Source organism: Pagrus pagrus (genome assembly GCF_965226575.1).
Source record: "Pagrus pagrus genome assembly, chromosome: 12".
NCBI classification, from domain to species: Eukaryota; Metazoa; Chordata; class Actinopteri; order Spariformes; family Sparidae; genus Pagrus; species Pagrus pagrus.
In genome coordinates this window covers 26575954-26602091 of record NC_140196.1, presented here as the reverse complement: position 1 = coordinate 26602091, position 26138 = coordinate 26575954, and the positions used below count along the sequence as shown (strand labels likewise).

The following is a 26138-nucleotide window of genomic DNA, read 5'->3' as shown; positions in this document are numbered from 1 at the left end:
CCGCATTCAAAAATAAGGTGAATAGGTCGCTTGGCATTCGAAATTAACAAATCAGTGTATCATAGTCATCAGTGTATAATTGAACTGCTTACCAATGTGTTTAATAATTCTAACAATGTGTGTGGTAGTTTTATGAATAAAACAGAAAAAATAAACTATTATTATTATAAATTCTGCTAAATAATTAATCCTGATCCTAAAATCTAAAAAAGGGGTCTACATGTACACAGCTAATTAATTAATATAGTCATTCATGTATTTTTGCTTATTCATTTCCAAAAACATAATGTGTGGTAAAACCTTGTCAAATATGCTGAACTGCTTCAAACGCTAGATTTCAAAACAATAGGAGATGGGGAAAGACATTTTTTCAAATGTATTATTTGTATATCTAATTCTGTATGTTTGCCAGGGACTGACTACTGAGTAAAACTGCTGGTGCTTTTAAAAAAAATAGTCTGCCTGAAGACAATGCGGCAATGTAATACCATGTTCAATCAGGCTGTTTTCATTATATGAGTCTCTAAAAACTATTTGTCTCTTTGGAATGTATTTAAACCATGTTCACTTACTTCATCAACTGCATCATAGCCAAGTGAAATCTCATGTATGTAATGCTTGTCTTGTTAAAGTACAACACTTAACCCCTATTGGAAACACCTTTATGTTCTTTTAATACTGATAATACTACACAGCTGTTAAATAATAAGTAGGGCATATATAGTTTCATTACAACTTATCTTTCCTTGCCACATGCCAATTTAAATAAACGCAAATACAGTATTTCTCTAAATTAGTTTCAATAAAGTTTTAGGAAGGGACGTTCTCAATCCCTCCCTGAAAAAGCTGACTGAACGCAGAGTAGCACAGCAGAGTCTGCTTGCTCGTACAGCTGAGAACAAAATCAACATTTTCAGTATCAAACCCACAAACCAAGAAACTTGAATGTATTTTTTTCTAGTTGACTATTTACCCAATTACATAGACTTTTTTTTAGTTCACATTGGCTCTATAACTCAAAGGTAAAACATCTGGGATTATTCGAGGAGGATCTTGGGTAGCTAGCATGAGCAACATGGCTGCCTACAGAACAGTACTGGACACACTGTTTGTGTATGAGAAGAATTATCAGAAGTTTGTACGGAAAAACCACAGCAAAAGGCCTGACCACATACACGAGATACATAACAATAGAATAACAATCTTACCAATTACCTCTTTAAAATGTATAAAATAGAGCTGTAAAAATACACTGTTGTGTGAACTAATGATAAACAAAATGTTTAATGTTGGATAACAGTTATGCAAGGAAGTTGCAACAGAAACATAACCATCTACATATTTTTATATTTTTATTCTTATTGTGGACATACACAACTGGACATTATCCTGGTGTGAGCCAACCTGTGCTCTTAATATAAATGTATCTGATAATGATACCATTAAAGACTAAAACATCTAGAAATCTATACAAGTAAAGTTGAAACTACAAACCTTCATATTAGTAGTGGAGGTCAGTCTTACTCTAGTAACAAGCATCTTCTTTTCAAAGCCAGCCGAGGGAGGGCCATCTGGAACGCAGAAAAGAGGCAGACTTGGCGAAGATGCCTTATTGACAGCAGATAATCTGGATTTGGTGTATTCAGGGGTAAAGTCCACCAAGATATAGCTAGACTTAAAGAAACACAATTTCTTATCAAAATGGGACACTGAGTGAGTACGTTTGTATTGTAAGTGAATTAAATCTTCATCATTTTTCAAAATAAGCAGATTTTTATCAATAGATCTGAAGTTTTGTATCCAAAAAAGTAGACAATAAAAGCTTGAAATTGTCAACTTTACCTTTCCATCATTTTGCCATGTCCTGGTCATATCCTCATCAGAAGACAAGCAGTACTCAGTACGAGTGTCCTGATAGAGGTCCACAGTCTGAATAAAAGGGGAGAAGACAATGCAAGAGAACAATCAACTCCAAGCCTCCACCATAGATCAACACCTGCTTAGATGTGACCTTTCACAAAGGCAAAGAACAAATACTAACTATAGCTATGTTGGCTCTAGTGTCAAACTTAAATGAGGCAAGGTGTCTCAAACCTTCCCTTGTGTGTTCATGTGATTGTAAAAGACAGAGACACAAGCGCTGTGGACAGCTGGGAATGAGACCTATGATGAATGGCTGAGTGCCCTGCTAGAGCAATTGTAGTACAAGGGCAAGCAGGGACAAGACCCTATAAGATGGGATCTTATAGAAAAGACAACAGCTGAAGTTATGGTTGTATCACTGATGAGCATGTTTTGTAAGGATTCATTTGTACCATAGAATTTCATCGTACCTGGGTTAAAATTCTGTGTCACGCCAAAAAAGAATGTATGCTAGTTTCTGGTTGGTTTGCCTCATTTTGGACAGAGTATGACACACCTGAGTTGTTTTAAAATTTGCTCTGAATACAGATTAATTTACCCTATTCTTGTATATAGATGATTGAGTACCAACATTACACTACATAGAGTTCATAGAGTACTTAATTGGGTTCTCGTGGGCTTTTTCACCTGTTGCTGTGGGTCAAAGAAAAAATAAAAACCTGTCCTGACTACCTGCGTCACAAGCTGTCCCCAAGCTGTCATCTGAACCATCAAGCCCCCAAAGGCAGCCAGCAGGAATTTCACAAGTTATCTTTGTGCTCAAGGATAAAGAGAAGAAAACAATGCCATGCCAATAGAAGCAGGCCAAGGGCACCCACAGCAGTGACATTTGTATAGAAGCCAAGAGTTTAGGTTACAACATCCTGAATTTGTTTCAGGGCAGAAACATGTGCAAGAAGTTTTTTCTATTTTTCTAAAAACAAAATTATGTGGAGGTCGGCACCTTTCATGGCTGTCTCTGCCATCAGTGTATGAATGTGTGTGTGAATGGGTGAATGTGACATGTGTTGTAAAGTGCTTTGATTGGTCAGTAGACTGGAAAAGCGCTATAGAAATGCAAGTCTATTTACCATTTTGCCATTTTCACACACACACACACACACACACACACACACACACACACACACACACACACACACACACACACACACACACACACACACAAAATGTGTCCCAATAGCATTAACTGTTGTGGGCTTCCGTGATGTCCTATTATTTCTGTACTCATGTTCAGTTCAGGGGCCATCATATTGTTGATAACATTGGGACAGGCTTGGTTAAGTTTTATAAATGACAGCATATGCTGATGTATAAATACAACATCTAAACCTCCATCAATGACACATCACATACTGTCCAATTACAAAAGGCAATATGATTTTTCAGATTCAGATCCAACCCAACATGGATTAAGAACCAAAATAATACATGTGTGAATAAATACACAGGTACAACAAAACCTGTGCAGTTATACTTACTTGATACATCAAAGCTAACAACTCATCCCAATGCAGAATACTAGGAGAAATAAAATACTTCATGGCTTTTTACTACTAAACAGTGGTAACCATTAGTACCGACCTTTTATCAATTCTCAGGACTAAGGATGTTTTTAGTTTTACCCCAGGTTTATTATCTATTGAAATTTTCTACCTTTTTTTGTTGTTTTATGCACTATTTGCCAATTATATGTAATACAAAAGGCCTTAACCACAATGCTATAGTGTACCTTAACAAGACAGAGAGGGCAATTGTACTCTATTCCTTGCTACATTATCAGTGAAAGGTCCTACAGATTTATGGTTTTTAATTATTTGAACTGTCTCATTACCAATCTGTATTGGGTATTGAGCATTTGGGCTTTTTACTTGAAAATTAAAGAAAATAGTTAAAGCTATTTATTATTCAGGTGAAGACAGATTTTGCCTATTTCCAGCTAATTAAAAAGTGAAATCTAAATGGGTGAGCTTAGGTAAATATGAACATAAGTTAGATTGCATAGTCTCTGAACATTTTTATCGTCAGCAAAGAAAAAACAATGGCAGGTGACTGGGGTTAGACCAAGGGCATGTACTGTATCTGTGAAAAGTGGTGAGTGATAATAAAGGGATCTCACAGCTATAACTTTGGCCTTGTCCTGCTTCTCTGTAGACAACAGCTGCAGCTCTTTTTGCTCCCTCTTGAAATGTATTTCACACCCTATCACTTTTGGCAGGCTATTGTTGAACTTTAGACACGAGATAGTTGATGTCCCATAAATCTGGCTTGCCTTCTATCCTACTTTATTTAGTTTCAGTAGAGAGACAGTCCATGGTATAGTGTGTCCACCTTGAATATGACAGACATCATCATAAAGCACAGTAGATCTATCTTCTTAGCAAAAAAAGATCATTATTTATTCGGATTAATGTGTTTCCTCTTGAGATTTTCAGTGCCAAGAAAATAAAGAATACATGCCTATAAGTGTTGTTATACAGCATACAATATAGTAGGTCAATCCTATCATATGTTGATATAGATGACTAATTAATTGAATCAGGTTTGATTTAAGCTTATCACCAAGTGTTAGTAGTTGGAATGAATACTCTCTTTTCTATAATCACGCCGAACAAGGTTTGTCCTTCATGGACTTATGTAGTACACTCAACAGACAAATAAACTTAAGATAATTAGATTTCCAGCATTAAGTTAGCCAGTGCTACACTGAGAGTTCATTGTTATCTAAAAACTACTTCATATAACTTGGACCAAAGAGAATTACTTGATAGACTGTGGCCTAGGAGAAATAAAATACTTAATGGCTTTTTTACTACTAAACAGTGGTAACCATTAGTACCCGCCTTTTATGAATTCTCAGGAATAAGGATGTTTTTAGTTTTACCCCAGGATTTATATCTATTGAAATTTTCTACCTTTTGGTGCTTCATGCACTATTTGCCAATTTTATGTGATACAAAAGGCCTTAACCACAATGCTACAGTCTACCTAAACAAGACAGAGAGGGTAATTGTACTCTATTCCTTGCCACATCCAATTACCTTAATTAATGCGTGGGCTGTAGGTACCTTGAGCATTGCAGATGGCATCTGTATTGACATTCTAGGAGTACATTATCACTGAAAGGTCCTACAGATACACAAACCAAGAAACTTGAATGTGATTTATTCTAGTTGACTATTTACCCAATTACATAGACTTTTTTTTTAGTTCACATTGACTCTTTAACTCAAAGGTAAAACATCTGGGATTATTCGAGGAGGATCTTGGGTAGCTAGCATGAGCAACATGGCTGCCTACAGAACAGTACTGGACACACTGTTTGTGTATGAGAAGAATTATCAGAATTTTGTACAGAAAAACCACAGCAAAAGGCCTGACCACATACACAAGATACATAACACAATAGAATAACAATCTTACCAATTACCTCTTTAAAATGTATGAAATAGAGCTGTAAAAAACGCTGTTGTGTGAACTAATGATAAACAAAATGTTTAATGTTGGATAACAGTTATGCAAGGAAGTTGCAACGGAAACATAACCATCTACATATTTTTTTATTCTTATTGTGGACATATACAACTGGACATTATCCTGGTGTGAGCCAACCTATGCTTTTAATATAAATGTATCCGATAATGACACCATTAAAGACTAAAACATCTAGAAATCTATACAAGTAAAGTTGAAACTACAAACCTTCATATTAGTAGTGGAGGTCAGTCTTACTCTAGTAACAAGCATCTTCTTTTCAAAGCCAGCCGAGGGAGGGCCATCTGGAACGCAGAAAAGAGGCAGACTTGGCGAAGATGCCTTATTGACAGCAGATAATCTGGATTTGGTGTATTCAGGGGTAAAGTCCACCAAGATATAGCTAGACTTAAAGAAACACAATTTCTTATCAAAATGGGACACTGAGTGAGTACGTTTGTATTGTAAGTGAATTAAATCTTCATCATTTTTCAAAATAAGCAGATTTTTATCAATAGATCTGAAGTTTTGCATCCAAAAAAGTAGACAATAAAAGCTTGAAATTGTCAACTTTACCTTTCCATCATTTTGCCATGTCCTGGTCATATCCTCATCAGAAGACAAGCAGTACTCAGTACGAGTGTCCTGATAGAGGTCCACAGTCTGAATAAAAGGGGAGAAGACAATGCATGAGAACAATCAACTCCAAGCCTGCACCATAGATCAACACCTGCTTAGATGTGACCTTTCACAAAGGCAAAGAACAAATACTAACTATAGCTATGTTGGCCCTAGTGTCAAACTTAAATGAGGCAAGGTGTCTCAAACCTTCCCTTGTGTGTTCATGTGATTGTAAAAGACAGAGACACAAGTGCTGTGGACAGCTGGGAATGAGACCTATGATGAATGGCTGAGTGCCCTGCTAGAGCAATTGTAGTACAAGGGCAAGCAGGGACAAGACCCTATAAGATGGGATCTTATAGAAAAGACAACAGCTGAAGTTATGGTTGTATCACTGATGAGCATGTTTTGTAAGGATTCATTTGTACCATAGAATTTCATCGTACCTGGGTTAAAATTCTGTGTCACGCCAAAAAAGAATGTATGCTAGTTTCTGGTTGGTTTGCCTCATTTTGGACAGAGTATGACACACCTGAGTTGTTTTAAAATTTGCTCTGAATACAGATTAATTTACCCTATTCTTGTATATAGATGATTGAGTACCAACATTACACTACATAGAGTTCATAGAGTACTTAATTGGGTTCTCGTGGGCTTTTTCACCTGTTGCTGTGGGTCAAAGAAAAAATAAAAACCTGTCCTGACTACCTGCGTCACAAGCTGTCCCCAAGCTGTCATCTGAACCATCAAGCCCCCAAAGGCAGCCAGCAGGAATTTCACAAGTTATCTTTGTGCTCAAGGATAAAGAGAAGAAAACAATGCCATGCCAATAGAAGCAGGCCAAGGGCACCCGCAGCAGGTGACATTTGTATAGAAGCCAAGAGTATAGGTTACAACATCCTGAATTTGTTTCAGGGCAGAAACATGTGTAAGTAGGTTTTCTCTATTTTTCTAAAAAATAAATTATGTGCAGGTCGACACCTTTCATGGCTGTCTCTGCCATCAGTGTATGAATGTGTGTGTGAATGGGTGAATGTGACAAGTGTTGTAAAGTGCTTTGAGTGGTCAGTAGACTGGAAAAGCGCTATAGAAATGCAAGTCTATTTACCATTTTTCCATTTTGACACACACGCGCGCACGCACGCACACGCGCACACACACACACACACACACACACACACACACACACACCTATGCTGAGGTATAAATACAACATCTAAACCTCCATCAATGACACATCACATACTGTCCAATTACAAAAGGCAATATGATTTTTCAGATTCAGATCCAACCCAACATGGATTAAGAACCAAAATAATACATGTGTGAATAAATACACAGGTACAACAAAACCTGTGCAGTTATACTTACTTGATACATCAAAGCTAACAACTCATCCCAATGCAGAATACTAGGAGAAATTAGAGATGGTGCCGATCGATCGATAACTGATCGGATCGGGCCGATATGGTAAAAAAACGATCGATCGGAAATCCGATAAAAGGTTAAAATCACCGATCCGATCGCATTATATATATATATATATATATATATATTATACATGTGCTTGTGTTTGTTACATTCCGGATCCAAAGGGGGCGGTAGTGCGCCAAACCGCTGCCGCTTCAAAACAAAGAAGAAGTGTTGTGTTGCGGTCACACTGCCTGCATGTACTGCTAACATGTCAGCTAAATGGAAGTTCTTTGAAATATGTAAGACAGATGTCACACACGCCAGCTGTAACGCATGCAAACGTTTAGTGCCTCGTGGGGGAAACAAACCAAGTAGTTTTAATACTACAAATTTAATTCGGCACTCGTTTCACAGCAAAGAACATAACGATTTCCTGCAACTAACTAGCGAAAAGAAAAAGACAACGCCGACCCCACAGGCACTGCTGCAAACAACATTGGAGAGCACGCAGCCGTACAACCCTCGCGGTGAGAAGGCCATGGGAATCACAAGAACAGTGATGGAATAATAATAATATCAATAAATGATTGAACTTTCAACTTTCAGCTCTTCTTGACTGCCCTCTAGAGGCCATTATGGCATATTATTTTCCACAGTGCCACTGCTGCTATGCAGGAATATTGAAGTTACTGTTATGCAATAAATAAAGGTAATCTAGTAGTATAAATAAATAATTACAAGGTTAACATAAATGAAAGACTATAGGCCTTTGCATGAGTGGATGAATTAATGGGGAAAAAAGAGTAAAATAATATAAATATTAATAATATCGTTCCACGTGATCGATCGGTTCTGATCGGTAATCGGATCGGTGAGGATTTAGGTGATCGGTGATCGGTATCGGTCCCAAAAAACCTGATCGGACCATCTCTAGGAGAAATAAAATACTTCATGGCTTTTTTACTACTAAATAGTAGTAACCATTAGTACCGACCTTTTATCAATTCTCAGGACTAAGGATGTTTTTAGTTTTACCCCAGGTTTTTTATCTGTTGTCCATTATCAGTGAAAGGTCCTACAGATTTATGGTTTTTAATTATTTGAACTGTCTCATTACCAATCTGTATTGGGTATCGAGCATTTGGGCTTTTTACTTGAAAATTAAAGAAAATAGTTAAAGCTATTTATTATTCAGGTGAAGGAAGAATTTGCCTATTTCCAGCTAATTAAAAAGTTAAATCTCAATGGGTGAGCTTAGGTAAATATGAACAGAAGTTAGATTGCATAGTCTCTGAACATTTTTATCGTCGGCAAAGAAAAAACAATGGCAGGTGACTAGGGTTAGACCAAGGGCATATACTGTATCTGTGAAAAGTGGTGAGTGATAATAAAGGGAGCTCACAGCTGTAACTTTGGCCTTGTCCTGCTTCTCTGTAGACAACAGCTGCAGCTCTTTTTGCTCCCTCTTGAAATGTATTTCACACCCTATCACTTTTGGCAGGCTATTGTTGAACTTTAGACATGAGATAGTTGATGTCCCATAAATCTGGCTTGCCTTCTATCCTACTTTATTTAGTTTGAGTAGAGAGACAGTCCATGGTATAGTGTGTCCACCTTGAATATGACAGACATCATCATAAAGCACAGTAGATCTATCTTCTTAGCAAAAAAAGATCATTATTTATTCGGATTAATGTGTTTCCTCTTGAGATTTTCAGTGCCAAGAAAATAAAGAATACATGCCTATAAGTGTTGTTATACAGCATACAATATAGTAGGTCAATCCTATCATATGTTGATATAGATGACTAATTAATTGAATCAGGTTTGATTTAAGCTTATCACCAAGTGTTAGTAGTTGGAATGAATACTCTCTTTTCTATAATCACGCCGAACAAGGTTTGTCCTTTATGGACTTATGTAGTACACTCAACAGACAAATAAACTTAAGATAATTAGATTTCCAGCATTAAGTTAGCTAGTGCTATACTGAGAGTTCATTGTTATCTAAAAACTACTTCATATAACTTGGACCAAAGAGAATTACTTGATAGACTGTCGCCTGTCCCTGCTCCCCCACCTCTTGCCTTCCCCTTTCTTTGTCCTGTCCTGTCTGGCGTATTAGTCTGTTGTTCACAAGGTGAGAGCAACAAATAGCAGCACTAGGCTCTACCCAATTTGGAGAATGCTTTTTATGATAGGCAACATGCATGCCATTTCTCTGATATTCATCCCCATATTTGGTTGACTTACAACCTTTATTAATCGCGAGGCAGCCTGGCGTTGGCCACTGGATCCATCATCTCACTTGACAAAGGTTGACTGTCAAAGGTAAGAAAAACATCTACCTTGCAAACTTTGTTCATTAAATAATGACGTAATACGATATTTGGTTTACTTCTGTCCACTTAAAATAAATAGCACAGATTCCAATTTCCTGTGGAGTGAAACATCTCAGGTAAAATTCTTAGCTAATTTAAGTGACAGTGATTTCTTTTCATTTTTTTTTTATTAAGTTGAGCTATTTATTATTGACAGCATCTTGCTTTTTGGTTGTTACATGCATATGTGTGCTACTAATGAATGCCTTTTTGACTCTGTCATTTTGGGGTTTTTTATGGTCATGCTCATGCAAATAACCTCTGCATGTCTCTAGAACTCTAGATAATTAACACAATTTTAAATAATACAGGCAAAAAAGGGCATTATTTATTCAGATTAATGTGTTTCCTCTTGAGATCTTCAGTTCCAAGAAAATAAAGAATACATGCCTATAAGTGTTGTTATACAGCATACAATATAGTAGGTCAATCCTATCATATGTTGATATAGATGACTAATTAATTGAATCAGGTTTGATTTAAGCTCATCACCAAGTGTTAGTAGTTGGAATGAATACTCTCTTTTCTATAATCACGCCGAACAAGGTTTGTCCTTCATGGACTTATGTAGTACACTCAACAGACAAATAAACTTAAGATAATTAGATTTCCAGCATTAAGTTAGCCAGTGCTACACTGATAGTTCATTGTTATCTAAAAACTACTTCATATAACTTGGACCAAAGAGAATTACTTGATAGACTGTAGCCTGTCCCTGCTCCCCCACCTCTTGCCTTCCCCTTCCTTTTCATGTCCTGTCTGGCGTATTAGTCTGTTGTTCACAAGGTGAGAGCAACAAATAGCAGCACTAGGCTCTACCCAATTTGGAGAATGCTTTTTATGATAGGCAACATGCATGCCATTTCTCTGATATTCATCCCCTCATTTGGTTGACTTAAAACCTTTATTAATAGCGAGGCAGCCTGGTGTTGGCCACTGGATCCATCATCTCACTTGACAAAGGTTGACAGTCAAAGGTAAGAAAAACATCTACTTTCCAAACTTTGTTCATTAAATAATGACATAATATGATATTTGGTTTACTTCTGTCCACTTAAAATAAATGGCACAGATTCCAATTTCCTGTGGAGTGAAACATCTCAGGTAAAATTCTTAGCTAATCTAAGTGACAGTGATTTCTTTTCTTATTTTTTTTATTAGTTAAGTTAAGTTTAAGTTTAGCTAAGTTAGTTTTTTATTATTGACAGCATCTTGCTTTTTGGTTGTTACATGCATATGTGTGCTACTAATGAATGCCTTTTTGACTCTGTCATTTTGGGGTTTTTTATGGTCATGCTCATGCAAATAACCTCTGCATGTCTCTATAATTAACAACATTTTAAATAATACAGGCAAGTTAATCAATCAAACAATCAATCAATCAATCTGTATTTGTATAGCGCCAATTCACAGAAAAAGGCATCGCATGACACTTTCCAAATTGAGCAGGTCTGGGCCATACTCGTGTATAATGTATTTACAGAGACCCAACATTCCCCCCATGAGCAAGCACTTGGTGACAGTGGCAAGAAAAATATGCCTTTTAACAAGCAGAAACCTCGAGTAGAACCAGACTCAATGGTGCGCAGTCATCTGCCCCGACTGGTTGGGTTGAGAGAGAGAGAAGGAGAGGGAGAGAGAGAGAGGGAGAGGGAGAGAGAGGGGGGGAAGGAGAGGGGGAGAGAGGGGGGGGGGGGGGAGAAACTATGGGAGAGATGGTAGGAGGGGGGATATAGCAGCCACATTAGTAATAACAGCTTTACTAATTGATATATGAATATAAAAAATATTAAAAGCATAATAATAATAATAATAATAATAATAATGATAGCAGGACTCAAGCAGGACCACCATCCATGGGAAACTGCGAGACGAGTTTATAGAAACATGTATTAGTAAGACATGAATGTGTACAGATAGAGAGAAAAAGAGAGGAGCTCAATGCATCATATAAAATCCCCTGGCAGTCTATAGATCAGTTTAAGTAAACATAACTACTGTATAGGCTTTACATTTAGGGCATTTAGCAGATGCTTTTGTCCAAAGCTTACAGCAATTTATACACTGATGGCAGTGGCTGCCATGCAAGGTGCCAACCAGCACATCAGGAGCAGTTTGGGGTTCAGTATCTTGCCTAAGGACACTTCGACATGCAGACCAGGGGAATCGAACCAGCGACCTTCCAATAACAAGACGCTGGCTCTACCCCTGAGCCACAGCGGGTGTCTGCCTCCTGAACCTACATTAGAAGATGGTTCCACAGGAGAAGAGTTTGATGGCTGAAGGCTCTGCCTCCCATTCTACTTTTGGAGACTCTAGGAACCACAAGTAACCCTGCATCCTGCGAGTGCAGCGTTCTAGCAGGGTAAAAGGGTACTATTAGGTCTTTAAGAAATGTTGGTGCAAGGTCATTGAGGACTTTGTATGTGAGGAGGACTTTGTCTTGTGTGTGTTTTGCTTCAATCCTAATTGAATGATCAGTGGGTCAAATGTATGTGTGCAAAGACGGCTACAGGCTATAAAAGATGTTCTATTCTTAAAAGGTTAAAAAATGGGTGATGCCGCCATGGCAGAGTTTGGGCCCGCTGCTCCTTATCTTAGAAAGTCAGATAAGGAGCGTCTAGAAGCCCAAACCCGTCCCTTCGACATGAAGAAGGAGTGCTTTGTTCCTGACCCGGAGGTTGAGTATGTCAAAGCTACCGTTACCAGTCGTGATGGTGACAAAGTCACAGCTGACACTGAATTTGGAAAGGTACGTGGATCATATCAGTTAAGTTCAGTTCAAATGAATTCTTTTACAATTCTTGACCTGTTTTTAAGAGTGTTATCTCTTTCTGCAGACTGTCACAGTGAAGGAGTGTGATGTACATCCTCAGAACCCGCCAAAGTTTGATAAAATTGAAGACATGGCGATGTTCACCTTCCTCCATGAGCCCGCTGTGCTGTTTAATCTCAAAGAGCGTTATGCAGCATGGATGATCTATGTAAGGCAATAAAATGTGTGCAGAAAACCCTATCGACATTGATAAAGCACATGTTAATAAGCAACATGCTTATGACTAAGTAACACATGATGTTATCATCCTATTATCTGTACTCCTCTTACCATGCAGACCTACTCTGGGCTGTTCTGTGTGACTGTCAACCCCTACAAGGGGCTGCCAGTCTACAACCAGGACGTGGTTGTTGCCTATAGAGGTAAGAAGAGGAGTGAAGCTCCTCCTCATATCTTCTCCATCTCTGACAATGCCTACCAGTACATGCTGTCAGGTAAATAATCTATTTTAACCTTCATCTCGTTTAAATATTAAATTCTGATATTCCATATTTTTTACTGATAATTTGAAAAATCACTCTCGCTGACAGATAGAGAAAACCAGTCAATCCTTATCACGTAAGTCACAGCCAACAAAAACTTCTTCAGTATCTACGGGTTATAGGTCTTGGCCTAAATATCTCCGTCTTTCTTCTGCTCAGTGGAGAATCCGGTGCTGGAAAGACTGTCAACACCAAGCGTGTCATTCAGTACTTTGCCAGTATCGCAGCTGCCCCAACCGGAAAGAAAGATCCAGCTGCTGAGAAGAAGGTCTGTATTACAGAATATATTTCTGAATATTTTACAAAGCGCAATTACACTGCTTTACTTCTTCACTACGCAGTTTTAACCTTTTATACTCGGCACTGAACCTGCAGTTGTGTCTGTATTTAACAAAATCAGGGTACCCTGGAGGATCAAATCATTCAGGCTAACCCTGCTCTGGAGGCCTTTGGCAATGCCAAGACCATCAGGAATGACAACTCCTCCAGATTTGTGAGTGTCTGTGGAATTGCAAATGGTAATTTCAAAAGTGAAGTGAATCAACTGAACTAACATGAGCAGCTCTCTTCCTCTTAGGGTAAATTTATCCGCATTCATTTTGATAACCGAGGAAAGCTGGCCTCTGCTGATATTGAAACTTGTAAGTAACAAGGTTTATGTAACACATTTAAAGGTATCACCTGTCAACTTATCAGTTTACCACAATAACAGCCCATTTCTCTTACAGACCTTTTGGAAAAGTCTCGTGTGACTTACCAGCTCAAAGCTGAGAGGGACTACCACATTTTTTACCAGATCTTGTCTCAGCAAAAGCCTGAGCTTCTGGGTATATATCTGTCATAAATGCTTTATTTCTCAAGAGCCATCAACACCGAGGGTTATTACTGTATTTGAACACAGTGGGTTATTTTGTAACACATTTTTTTCACTCCTTCCTTAGAAATGTTGCTTATCACCAACAACCCCTATGACTACGGCTTCATCTCCCAAGGACAGACAACAGTAGCCTCCATCAATGATTCTGAAGAGCTGATGGCCACTGATGTGAGCTGAATCTTCAAATCCCAGTCAGTATAAATCAATTTTCATAATACCTAAAATGCATTTTGAGCTTTTTTTCCCAGGATGCCTTTGATGTTCTTGGCTTCACTCAAGAGGAGAAGAACGGCATTTACAAGCTGACTGGTGCCATCATGCATCATGGTAACATGAAGTTTAAGCAGAAGCAGCGAGAGGAGCAAGCAGAGGCAGATGGCACTGAAGGTGAGAGATGGTTTTTGATTACAAAAAAAAAAGGAAAATACAGCTAAAGGAATCAGGGATATAGGAATGACACTGACATTGAAAGGTAGTGATGACACTGATGAATAAATACCACAATGTCAACAGATGCTGACAAAGTTGCATATCTGATGGGGCTGAATTCTGCTGACCTCATCAAAGGGCTCTGTCACCCAAGAGTCAAAGTAGGAAATGAGTGGGTCACCAAGGGACAAAATGTTGCTCAGGTAAGAGAAAGAGATTTTTTGTATTGATGTTCAAGTTTAAAATAAGTGTAGTAAGATTTACTAAGATGTTTATTTGGATTTTCTTGTTAGGTGAACTATGCTATTGGTGCACTGTCTAAGTCAGTGTATGAGAAGATGTTTCTATGGATGGTGGTGAGAATTAACCAATCCCTCGACACCAAGCAGCCCCGGCAGTACTTCATCGGTGTACTGGACATTGCTGGATTTGAGATCTTTGATGTGAGTTTAAAAATAACACACAATCTCAATGAAGTAGTCTTTGTTTAAGGTGAAATTATTAAGGCTGGTTGTACTGTTCACCATTTTATTACAGTTCAACACATTTGAGCAGCTTTGCATCAACTTCACCAATGAAAAACTGCAACAGTTTTTCAACCACCACATGTTTGTGCTGGAGCAGGAAGAGTACAAGAAAGAGGGCATTGAATGGACTTTTATAGATTTTGGTATGGACTTGCAGGCCTGTATTGACTTGATTGAAAAGGTAAAGTACTTAAAACTACTGTATTACTGTCATTTAAGTATGTTACTGCATTGTTCATTTAATTTTTAAAACAGTGCCATGACATTTGTCTTTATACTATGATGACCTTACAGCCCATGGGTATCATGTCCATCCTTGAGGAGGAGTGCATGTTCCCAAAAGCCTCTGATGCCACCTTTAAAGCTAAGCTCTATGACAACCATCTGGGGAAATCAAACAACTTCCAGAAGCCCAGAATTGTCAAAGGGAAACCAGAGGCCCATTTTGCCCTGATGCACTACGCTGGAACTGTTGATTACAATATCAACAACTGGCTGGTGAAGAACAAGGATCCTCTGAATGAGACTGTTGTAGGACTATACCAGAAGTCTAATCTCAAGCTCTTGGGTATCCTTTTTGCAAATTATGCTGGAGCTGATTCAGGTTTGTATTTAGAAAGGGGCTAGAATCTTAGTTTGAAAGGATTATCAATGTAACATGTAGAATTGTCTTTAAAAAAATGGTACACGGTTTCTTTTGAAAGTCTAATGATTCATATTTTATTTATCTCAAGAGTCTGGTGGGAAGGGCAAAGAAAAAAAGAAGAAAGGCTCATCATTCCAAACTGTATCAGCCTTACATAGGGTGAGATCAATATAATTTAAAGTGTGTGACACATAGCGAATTGACAGGTTCTTCTCAGACTTAAGACAATGTCCTCAACCATATGTCATCATGCTGTTTATATTGATAATGGTACACTTAATGACAATGGCAAATGGCAACCAATTCTGTTATCTGGGGTGCACTCACAGGAGAACCTGAACAAGCTGATGACCAACTTGAGGTCTACTCACCCTCACTTTGTACGCTGCATCATCCCCAATGAGACCAAGACTCCTGGGGCCATGGAGAACCCTCTGGTGATGCACCAGCTGCGCTGTAACGGTGTGCTGGAAGGCATCAGGATCTGCAGGAAGGGCTTCCCCAACAGGATCCTCTATGGAGATTTTAAACAAAGGTTTGCATTTGATGAAAAAAACACATTTGAAACTAACAATGGGAACAAACGATTGACTCTGTCAGATACAGATGGGTGACAAATTAGAGGAAAATACATCAAGTCTCCAAGACTGGGGGCAACCATAACTGGCCAAAGCAGGTTCAAGCTGACTTGTCATAGATTGTCCGAGGTTCGGGCATTGTGCTGATGGGACGGACACCATTCTGCAACGAAACATGCTCTCATTTAGAGTTTGACAATTAAGACCACTGTCTAACATGTTGTTCCAAAATCTCCAAGGTGTTAAATTGGGTCTAGATCTGATAACTTTGAAGGCCATAGCATATGATTCACATCATTTTGATGTTGACCACACCATTCAGTAAGTCTTCATGCCCTGCATGCATTTGATATGTTTGTCCACTGATTTTAATTTATTTATTTTTCATTTTTTGAGTTTGCTATTTTATATAACATGAAACTAAAATCATTTCTTATCTGTGTTACAAAGATACCGAATTCTGAACCCAAGTGCTATCCCTGAGGGACAGTTCATTGATAACAAAAAAGCTGCAGAGAAGCTTTTGGGCTCCTTGGATTTAGACCATAGCCAGTACAGACTGGGGCACACCAAGGTAAGTATTGGTGAAATACATGTAATGTATACAGTATAAAGTAAATACATTTCTGCCTCAGTGTGATAAGGAACTGCACAGGGTGAAAGTGTACTTTTGGTTGTTGTGGTTTTCTATTGACAACAATTCTTTAAGTACAGAAAAAATGCTGGATATCAATTTGCTCATCTAATCCTGCTTTCATTCACAATATCTTTGTGATAGTTCTAACAAATGTGTGTCTTCAACATACACAATCACACCTGCCTTCAGCCCGTGTGTTGTGCTTGCAAATGTTGATCTAAACTGTTGTCAAAAATCAGGTATTCTTTAAAGCTGGGCTGCTTGGTCTCTTGGAGGAGATGCGAGATGACCGTTTGGCTCTAATCATGACCAGGATCCAGGCGAGGTCAAGAGGTATTTTGGCAAGAATTGAATTCCAGAAGATTGTTGAACGCAGGTACATGCATTAACTAATGCCTGAGGCATACAGTAGGAGATAAAGATTCAACATGTGCATTAAATAACAAGCAGAGTACTGTACATGAATGAAATGGACTCAAAATACAGACTTAGTGTCTAGGAAATACATACTTGTATTACCTGAGTCAATATCTTTATCAATCAATACCCACAGGGATGCACTACTAGTGATCCAGTGGAACATCCGTGCCTTCATGGGGGTCAAGAATTGGCCCTGGATGAAGATGTATTTCAAGATTAAACCTCTATTAAAGTCAGCTGAAACTGAGAAGGAGATGGCCAACATGAAGGAAGAATTCCTGAAGCTTAAAGAGGCTTATGCAAAATCTGAAGCCCGCAGGAAGGAACTAGAAGAAAAAATGGTCACTCTGCTCCAAGAGAAGAATGATCTACAGCTCCAAGTCCAGGCTGCAAGTCTAAGCATTGTTATTTTAATGTCGCAATATTAAAGTACATACTGTATGAATATAATTAAAAATAACAGAGACATGAATCCTGTATATTGCTGATGATTATATGTTATCAAATTATTGACCATTTCAATTTAGGAGCAAGATAATCTTGCAGATGCTGAAGAAAGATGTGAAGGGCTGATCAAAAACAAAATTCAGATGGAGGCAAAATCCAAAGAGCTGACAGAAAGACTGGAGGACGAGGAGGAGATGAATGCTGAACTAACTGCTAAGAAGAGGAAGCTGGAGGATGAGTGCTCTGAGTTAAAGAAAGACATTGATGACTTAGAGTTAACTCTGGCTAAAGTGGAGAAAGAGAAGCATGCCACAGAGAACAAGGTAACAAAACACAAAATACTGTGCAATCACTCCATGTGTCCCAATGACCCTTTGTCCTTAATAAAAAAAAACCTCTGCTGGCCATAGGTTAAGAACCTGACTGAAGAGTTGGCAGCTTTGGAAGAAATCATTGCCAAGTTGACCAAGGAAAAGAAGGCCTTACAGGAAGCTCATCAGCAAACACTGGATGATCTGCAGAGTGAAGAAGACAAAGTCAACTCTCTGACCAAGGCCAAGGCGAAGCTGGAGCAGCAAGTGGATGATGTAAGAACATAGCAAATGAGAGTGTGTTTGCATGTTTTAAAAATAATTGAAAAATGTAATATTCAATATATATATATATAAATACAATATATATTTAATATCATATCTAATGTATATAGTAAAGTCAACTGAAATGCTGTTAATCACACCCACCACAGCTTGAAGGATCTCTCGAGCAAGAGAAGAAAGTGCGTATGGACCTTGAGCGAGCAAAGCGGAAGCTTGAGGGAGACCTAAAGTTAGCTCAAGAGAGTATCATGGACCTGGAAAATGACAAGCAGCAACTTGAAGAGAGGCTGAAAAAGTAAAATTAAACCTGCTCCGGTAAAAGCACATGTTTTCAAAACTTTGTGTCAGTTGGTACATTTCACATCTTTCTATCCACAGAAAAGATTTTGAAATCAGCCAACTCAATGGCAAAATAGAAGATGAACAAGCAATGAGTGCCCAGCTCCAGAAAAAACTGAAGGAGTTGCAGGTAATGAAAATAAGATGAAGAAGTAGGGATGTGATATTTAGTTAATACAACAACCTGTAGGTATTTAATGCAAAAATTCACTTTTATTTCATAGGCCCGCATTGAGGAGCTGGAGGAAGAGCTGGAAGCAGAGCGAGCTGCTCGAGCCAAGGTGGAGAAGCAGAGAGCAGACTTAGCCAGAGAGCTGGAGGAGATCAGTGAAAGGCTGGAGGAGGCTGGTGGAGCAACATCTGCTCAGATTGAGATGAACAAGAAGAGGGAGGCTGAGTTCCAAAAACTTCGCAGAGACCTTGAAGAGGCCACTCTGCAGCATGAAGCCACCTCTGCAACACTCAGGAAGAAACAAGCTGACAGTGTTGCTGACCTGGGAGAGCAGATTGACAACCTGCAGAGAGTTAAACAGAAACTGGAGAAGGAGAAGAGTGAGCTCAGACTGGAGCTGGATGATGTTGTCTCCAATATGGAACATATTGTGAAAGCTAAGGTAAAATACTTCAACTAAAAAATAACTTAAAAGTTACTTAAATAAACTGTATAAGCATGTTTTTCTATTAGTAAAGTAGTTTATGTGCTATTGTTGATGATTTGTTTTCAGAATAATTTGGAGAAAATGTGCAGGTCTCTGGAAGACCACATGAATGAATATAAAACAAAGTCGGAGGAGGGACAGCGTACCATCAATGACTTCACCATGCAGAAAGCAAAGCTTCAAACTGAGAATGGTATGCATTTGATTTGAAAAGTATTCTTTTTTTGGGACATACATACATTTTATTTTTATTCTTTTATCAAAACTAGGTGAACTTACAAGACAGCTTGAGGAAAAGGATTCTCTGGTGTCTCAACTCACCAGAGGAAAACAATCCTACACTCAACAAATTGAGGACCTTAAGAGACAACTGGAGGAGGAAGTCAAGGTAGCAAACACATTCCAATGAGATGCTCATTAAGTGCAGATGAAATGTTGACACATGAGAGGCATTGAGATATGCTTTCATTTCAGGCCAAGAATGCATTAGCCCATGCAGTGCAGTCTGCTCGTCATGACTGTGACCTGCTCAGGGAGCAGTATGAGGAGGAGCAGGAGGCAAAGACTGATCTGCAGCGCAGCATGTCCAAGGCCAACTCTGAGGTGGCTCAGTGGAGAACTAAGTATGAAACTGATGCCATCCAGAGAACCGAGGAACTGGAGGAGGCAAAGTGAGTCCAATATAGAGAACTTGAATCTAAAATATGAGGTAAGATAAAGACTTCAAAAAACAGTTAACAAAAGAAAATAAATGTGATTGCTGTTTGTGCAAGCTGCACAAATCTCCTACAGCTTTTCAAATAAACATGGTTTTAACACCACCCTTTTGAAATACTTGTACATTCAGAAAGTAGCAGCCTAGAATGGCCATATGGGTAAACCGCCAAGGCATCTACAACAAATCTATTGGGGCAATGCTGGCAGGTCATAAAAAGGTAGCGGGTCAAAACAGCAGCAGCAGTAGCAGATATCAGGCAAAAAAACACAAAGACAAGAACAGGAACAGGTATAGGTGGCTCAAATGCAAATGCCCAACATGACAAACTGGCCAGGTGAATGGGCTGGTCTGCTGGTTACATAAACTGAAGGAATGATGAGATGAGCCAGATGTGTCATCAGGTTGGGATATTGGGAATGAGAGCAAATAAGCAGGTGGATGTGGGAGTCAGATGACCAGAATTGGCAGAAAAGTCAGAGGGCACTTGGTGGACAGGTCGTGAAAGGCAGGTCTGAAAGCTCCTCAGAAATGCATGAGCCTGAGGGAAGTGATAAGTGGTTGGAGGCTGGAACAAAGGGTCAGATTGAGTAAAAAAAACTACAACAAAAAGGCAGCTTTTGTGACAGGGAGAAGAAGTACCACAGGAACACCACCAGCTTCCTGACATATGTTGTCTTTCCTTTCCATTTGATGTAGCTCATTGTCAGTGCACATTCATTCAAATAAATACTGTGAATACAGCCCATTTAAGCTAAATAAGCACCCATAATAGTCCCCAGAATAATCAGCCATGCACTAGGCTTTTTGCATGTCATTAGAAGACAGTATAACTGCAGTGAAAGTCAGACCTTCACTATTCTTCTAGCGTATTTGGAAAAATATAGCAGCTGCCAACTGGACCTGAATGTACATAAATCCTTCTGTAGTTAGCCACAATTTCAAGGCAAAGTGAGTAAAATATGTTTTGGTTCAAACAACACTGCATAGTTTAAAAGCAATAAACCCTCATAAATTCACTGTAAATCATAACAATAAAATAACAAAAGTATAATAATTCTTACTCAAAATCCAGAAAGAAGCTGGCTCAGCGTCTGCAGGATGCTGAGGAGGCTGTTGAAGCTGTGAACGCTAAATGTTCCTCTCTGGAAAAGACCAAACACAGGCTGCAGAATGAGATTGAAGATCTCATGGTGGATGTGGAGAGGTCTAATGCTGCTGCTGCTGCTCTGGACAAGAGGCAAAGAAACTTTGACAAGGTTGGATTTAAAATGCAGACTGTAAGGTGATTTTCATCTCTTAGATATAGATCAGATACTTGATATAAAATGTAAACTGTTTCTTAGATTCTGTCAGAATGGAAACAGAAGTATGAGGAGTCTCAAACAGAGCTGGAAAGTTCTCAGAAAGAAGCCAGGTCTCTGGGCACTGAGCTCTTCAAACTGAAGAATTCCTATGAAGAATCTCTGGAACATCTGGAGACCATGAAGAGAGAGAATAAGAATCTGCAGGGTAAGGGTAACACCAGCTTTACAGTATACTGCAGAATTTGCTCTACTGACTAAACCATTGATAATGTTGCCCTTTTTGTTCCTCAGAGGAAATTTCTGACCTCACTGAGCAAATTGGTGAGGGTGGAAAGAGCATTCATGAGCTTGAGAAGATTCGAAAACAGTTGGAGCAGGAGAAGTCTGAGATACAACAAGCCCTGGAGGAAGCAGAGGTATGTTGAATGTTCGGATGCTGGACTCTGCTTTTGTTATGTGGAAATAACTAGCTATCTATTTGATTTCCAATCTTCATGATAGGCCTCACTGGAACATGAGGAAGGGAAGATTCTCAGAGTTCAGCTTGAGTTCAACCAGGTTAAGGCTGAAATTGAGCGCAAGCTGGCTGAGAAAGATGAAGAGATGGAGCAAACGAAGAGAAACCAACAGCGAATTGTGGACACTCTTCAGAGCTCTCTTGAAGCTGAGACTCGCAGCAGGAATGAGGCTCTGCGTCTGAAAAAGAAGATGGAGGGAGACCTCAATGAGATGGAGATCCAGCTCAGCCAGGCCAACAGGCAGGCAGCTGAGGCCCAGAAACAACTTAAATCTGTTCATGCACATCTGAAGGTATGTACTTTATCAAAAAAGGACACCTTTGATGTATATCATCAATTGATTTAACCTGATTTACAATAAATATCGCACTCTTCCTCAGGATGCTCAGCTCCAGCTTGATGACTCTCTGCGAGCCAATGATGATTTGAAGGAAAACATTGCCATCGTTGAAAGGCGCAACAACCTGCTTCAGGCTGAAGTGGAGGAGCTCAGGACAGCTGTGGAACAAACTGAGAGAAGTCGCAAACTTGCTGAGCAAGAGCTGATGGATGTTAGTGAGAGGGTGCAGCTACTGCACTCACAGGTAAGATGCAGTAATTATCGATAAATTCTGGCATGTTTGTTTTGGATTAACATTTTTTACAATTACAGTTCTTCTCTATTTATGTCAAACTAGAATACTAGCCTGTTAAACCAAAAGAAGAAGCTGGAAGCTGATACATCCCAGCTCCAGACTGAAGTGGAGGAAGCAGTGCAGGAATGCAGAAATGCCGAGGAAAAGGCCAAGAAGGCCATTACTGATGCTGCCATGATGGCAGAGGAGCTGAAGAAAGAGCAGGACACCAGCGCTCACCTGGAGCGTATGAAGAAGAACATGGAGCAAACCATCAAAGACCTGCAGCACCGCCTGGATGAAGCTGAACAGATCGCCATGAAGGGAGGCAAGAAGCAGGTGCAGAAGCTGGAGGCCAGGGTGAGTATAAGTTGGCTCTTTGGCTCTTTGCATGATTTAAATATGGAAAATAAATAGCTGTTCGATGTCAAGTTGGCTCAATTTTGTTGTCACTGCATCCTTCATCCTGCAGGTCAGGGAACTTGAAAATGAGGTGGAAGGCGAACAGAAAAAGGCCAGTGATGCTGTAAAGGGAGTAAGAAAGTATGAAAGACGTATCAAGGAGCTTACCTATCAGGTAACTACTATCACATCACAAATCTGGCAAAATAGGCCAGATTCACAACAAATGTGACACTCTTTCAGGATGATCACCTCAAGGTTGTTGAGATAAAGTTATCAATTATCTGTAGATTACCTTTGGCTAGAGTTAAAGGTCAGAGTATTACATTCAGAATCAAGACACATGCATTTTTTATTGTTTTTGCACGATTTAGACTGAAGAAGACCGTAAAAACCTAGCACGTCTTCAAGATTTGGTGGACAAGCTGCAGCTAAAGGTCAAGTCCTATAAGAGGACTGCTGAGGAGGCTGTAAGTACTGCTCAATTCAAATGCCAATCTTGCACCTCACCAGTGAAAATAAGCATTTTCTGAGCAGATATAATGTGTAATACATATGGTGTGTCTGTTCTACAGGAAGAGCAGGCTAACGGCAATCTTACAAAGTTCCGTAAGCTTCAACACGAGCTTGATGAAGCTGAAGAGAGAGCTGATATTGCAGAGTCTCAGGTCAACAAGCTACGTGCCAAGAGCCGTGATGTGGGGTCAAAGGTCAGCATACACATACTGCACATACATTTAAAAAAGAGAGATCATCTGATTCTTTGCTGTGTCCACGCAGAAAAAACTGTTGCCTAGCAGTGCCAATCATCTTGGTTCTATACTGTTCAACAATGTGGCACTAGTTTTCCACTGATATCTCTGTTGTCTTCTCGCATCTGTTATTACCACATTTAGAAAACTCCTATTGAGGGGCCCAAAGGGTGAAATATGACACAAGGGCTCAAATAATACACATGATAAAACATTTATTATTGTATTTTCTGTCTGTTTTTGTTTCAGAAAGGACTTGATGAAGAGTGACGCTCCTTCAAAAATGATCTGAGAATCTGAAAATTTCTGAGGCACCGTTGCCTGTGTAATGGTGTCTCCCTAAACATGTTTTTTTTTGTTCATTAGAATAAATGTATGTGCATCTGAAACCGTTTCTAGACTTTTTATTGATTTTTTACTCTCTGTATTGACAGTTTCACAGAAATAACTTCAGTAAATTACTTTCTGAAAAAAAGAGAAATAAAATAAATGTAACACTTGTATAATGATAAGTCTAAATATGTATGTATCTTTTAATATTATCTAAAAATTGTTTTTTAAGTAGGGCTGTCAAGCGATTAAAAAAACTAATCTAATTAATTACAAGCTTTATGATTGATTAATTGAAATTAACTGCATATGCTAATATTTGCGGTAAGCATTTTAAAACCATTTCAATGGAAATGGGTTTTGGTAAATGAGTGAATCAATGAATAAAAGGACATTCTAAACTTTAAAAGGAGAAGATATTTTAAGTTCTTCGATGGTTAGAAGGTTCCTTGCTGCATAAGTTGCACAAACCGGTTCTCCTGTCAACAGTTCCATCTGGGCGTTTTTTGAAGCCCCACTCCAGTGTGTTTTGGTGTTTTTATGGTCTTTCCTGACAATGTTTTATAATTCTTTGCATGAACTTAAGAAAAATTAAGCTGTCTATAAAATGGAATGGACTACAGTAGAATCCAGGACTTTAAAGTCATCCACCAAGCTTGGCTTCTGGTGTCTTAAGAGTGACGTAGCTCCTTTAAGAACAGGGCAGTTTGTAGAAACATTGGCTGGCTGGAGTGGGACTTTTCCATTCAGTCAGCTCAGCAGCATTGAGTTATCTGCCTCCATCATGTTTACAAAGCTGCTGTGGAACTGGTTCAGTGATGTAAGGTCAATGGGTGTCATAAAGCGTGATCCCTCTGTACAGCTGTGTTACCTGCAAATTTTCCCCAAGGGGGATCAATAAAGGAACATCTCAATCTTAATAAATCTGCATTATTTTATCTGAATTTTAGGAATTATAAATTCTGCTAAATAATTAATACTGATCCTAAAATCTAAAAAAGGGGTCTACATGTACACAGCTAATGAATTAATATAGTCATTCATGTATTTTTGCTTATTCATTTCCAATAACATAATGTGTGGGACTGGACAAACCATAACCTACAGTAATAGTAAAACCTTGTCAAATATGCTGAACTGCTTCAAACGCTAGATTTCGAAACAATACATGTTGGGGAAAGACATCTTTTCAAATGTATTATTTGTATATTTATTATTTAATTCTGTATGTTTGCCAGGGACTGACTACTGAGTAAAACTGCTGGTGCTTTTAAATGAAATAGTCTACCTGAAGACAATGGCGGCAGGAACATGTGCATGATTATAGAGGGGCAGGGGCTCAAAGTCAGAAAAGGGCAGTATGCGAAAAAAATTTTCAGGCCCTAATAGCACAATATGTAGATTAATGTAAAATTAATAAACAAAGTACTTCTAGAAAGCTAACTACTTAGCTGTGTATCCTGTGTAGCTGTGAGTGATATGCAATTGCCATTTCTTTTGTGTTAACAAATTATTGTCAACATGAGTTTATTCACATTATCATAATACTGAGGTTTGGACGACATGCAATTCAGCTGCAATTCTAAAAAGCAATAAAACACTGGTTTATTATTAGGCTATTTATTGTTGAAGATAAAGACTTAACATTGAACAGTGAAACATTGAAAAAAAATACAAAAATAAAAAATAATGGAAAAAACGTGAATGCATGCAACTACAACTACTACTAGTACTAGCCTACTACTACTACTAAAGCAACCCTACAGTAAGCCAGCATATAAAATGGTACAGTATCATTACTGCTTGGTCACACACACACACACACACACACACACACACATAGCTAACGTAGCCTGAGACCTATATTAGCTAGACAATAAGCTAGACGAATTTCCCAACTTCCCGAAACCAAGTCATGACTTCCGAACTGCTAGGCTAAGACTAATGGTCTTGATGATATTTTTTCCAAGGTTTCACATTAACACAGCTTGCATAACAAAAAGAAAATCATGGGAGGGCAAGTGCAAACTGGAAATACAGGCTACACATCTAAAAATGTGACAAAACCAAGGAATTACTACTGTGACTGCTACTGTGACTGTTAGTAGTGCAACAGCAAAGTCACAATAAGCTCAATATCTGGAAGAAGTTTAAGATTTGTGGCAAGATAAACAGCCTACACAGACAGCTGTCATATTAGGTTATTCTTAACTCTCAT

The 26138-nt window shown here is 38.8% G+C and overlaps 1 protein-coding gene and 1 long non-coding RNA gene across 9 annotated transcripts in view; one reads left to right on the top strand and one right to left on the bottom strand.

Moving 5' to 3' along the window:
- The window catches only part of LOC311266627, a 99346-nt gene that overhangs the window by 55671 nt on the left and 17537 nt on the right, over positions 1 to 26138 (bottom strand). For all 8 annotated transcript variants that reach the window (XR_014623745.1, XR_014623746.1, XR_014623747.1 and 5 more), the window contains 5 exons: positions 15978 to 16120; positions 5971 to 6057; positions 5623 to 5699; positions 1843 to 1929; positions 1495 to 1571 (listed from right to left, as the gene is read on the bottom strand). This is a non-coding gene — a long non-coding RNA (uncharacterized lncRNA). The remainder of the gene's footprint in view (positions 1 to 1494; positions 1572 to 1842; positions 1930 to 5622; positions 5700 to 5970; positions 6058 to 15977; positions 16121 to 26138) is intronic.
- Positions 9736 to 23973, top strand: LOC311266622 (myosin-7-like). The gene is made up of 41 exons (XM_084369053.1): positions 9736 to 9759; positions 9850 to 9886; positions 10724 to 10786; positions 10882 to 10913; positions 12353 to 12561; positions 12650 to 12793; positions 12923 to 13079; positions 13176 to 13203; positions 13287 to 13395; positions 13528 to 13620; positions 13705 to 13768; positions 13856 to 13954; positions 14069 to 14172; positions 14253 to 14391; positions 14518 to 14636; positions 14727 to 14876; positions 14971 to 15141; positions 15255 to 15564; positions 15695 to 15765; positions 15936 to 16141; positions 16635 to 16758; positions 17061 to 17197; positions 17375 to 17630; positions 17769 to 18011; positions 18099 to 18275; positions 18434 to 18579; positions 18663 to 18753; positions 18848 to 19237; positions 19349 to 19475; positions 19552 to 19670; positions 19757 to 19953; positions 21073 to 21256; positions 21344 to 21509; positions 21596 to 21720; positions 21806 to 22114; positions 22203 to 22406; positions 22500 to 22796; positions 22909 to 23013; positions 23213 to 23308; positions 23414 to 23548; positions 23840 to 23973. Exons 5-41 carry the CDS (start codon positions 12361 to 12363, stop codon positions 23858 to 23860), a joined length of 5814 nt encoding a protein of 1937 aa, XP_084225179.1. The 5' UTR covers positions 9736 to 9759; positions 9850 to 9886; positions 10724 to 10786; positions 10882 to 10913; positions 12353 to 12360; the 3' UTR covers positions 23861 to 23973.

Bases quoted from the DNA above. Each gene is read 5' to 3' on its own strand.
- LOC311266622 (XM_084369053.1), top strand. From the start codon at position 12,361: ATGGGTGATGCCGCCATGGCAGAGTTTGGGCCCGCTGCTCCTTATCTT. The intron at 14,173-14,252 runs GTGAGCTGAATC...TTTTTTTCCCAG, and splicing joins AAGAGCTGATGGCCACTGAT to GATGCCTTTGATGTTCTTGG. The intron at 16,759-17,060 runs GTAAGTATTGGT...GTCAAAAATCAG, and splicing joins ACAGACTGGGGCACACCAAG to GTATTCTTTAAAGCTGGGCT.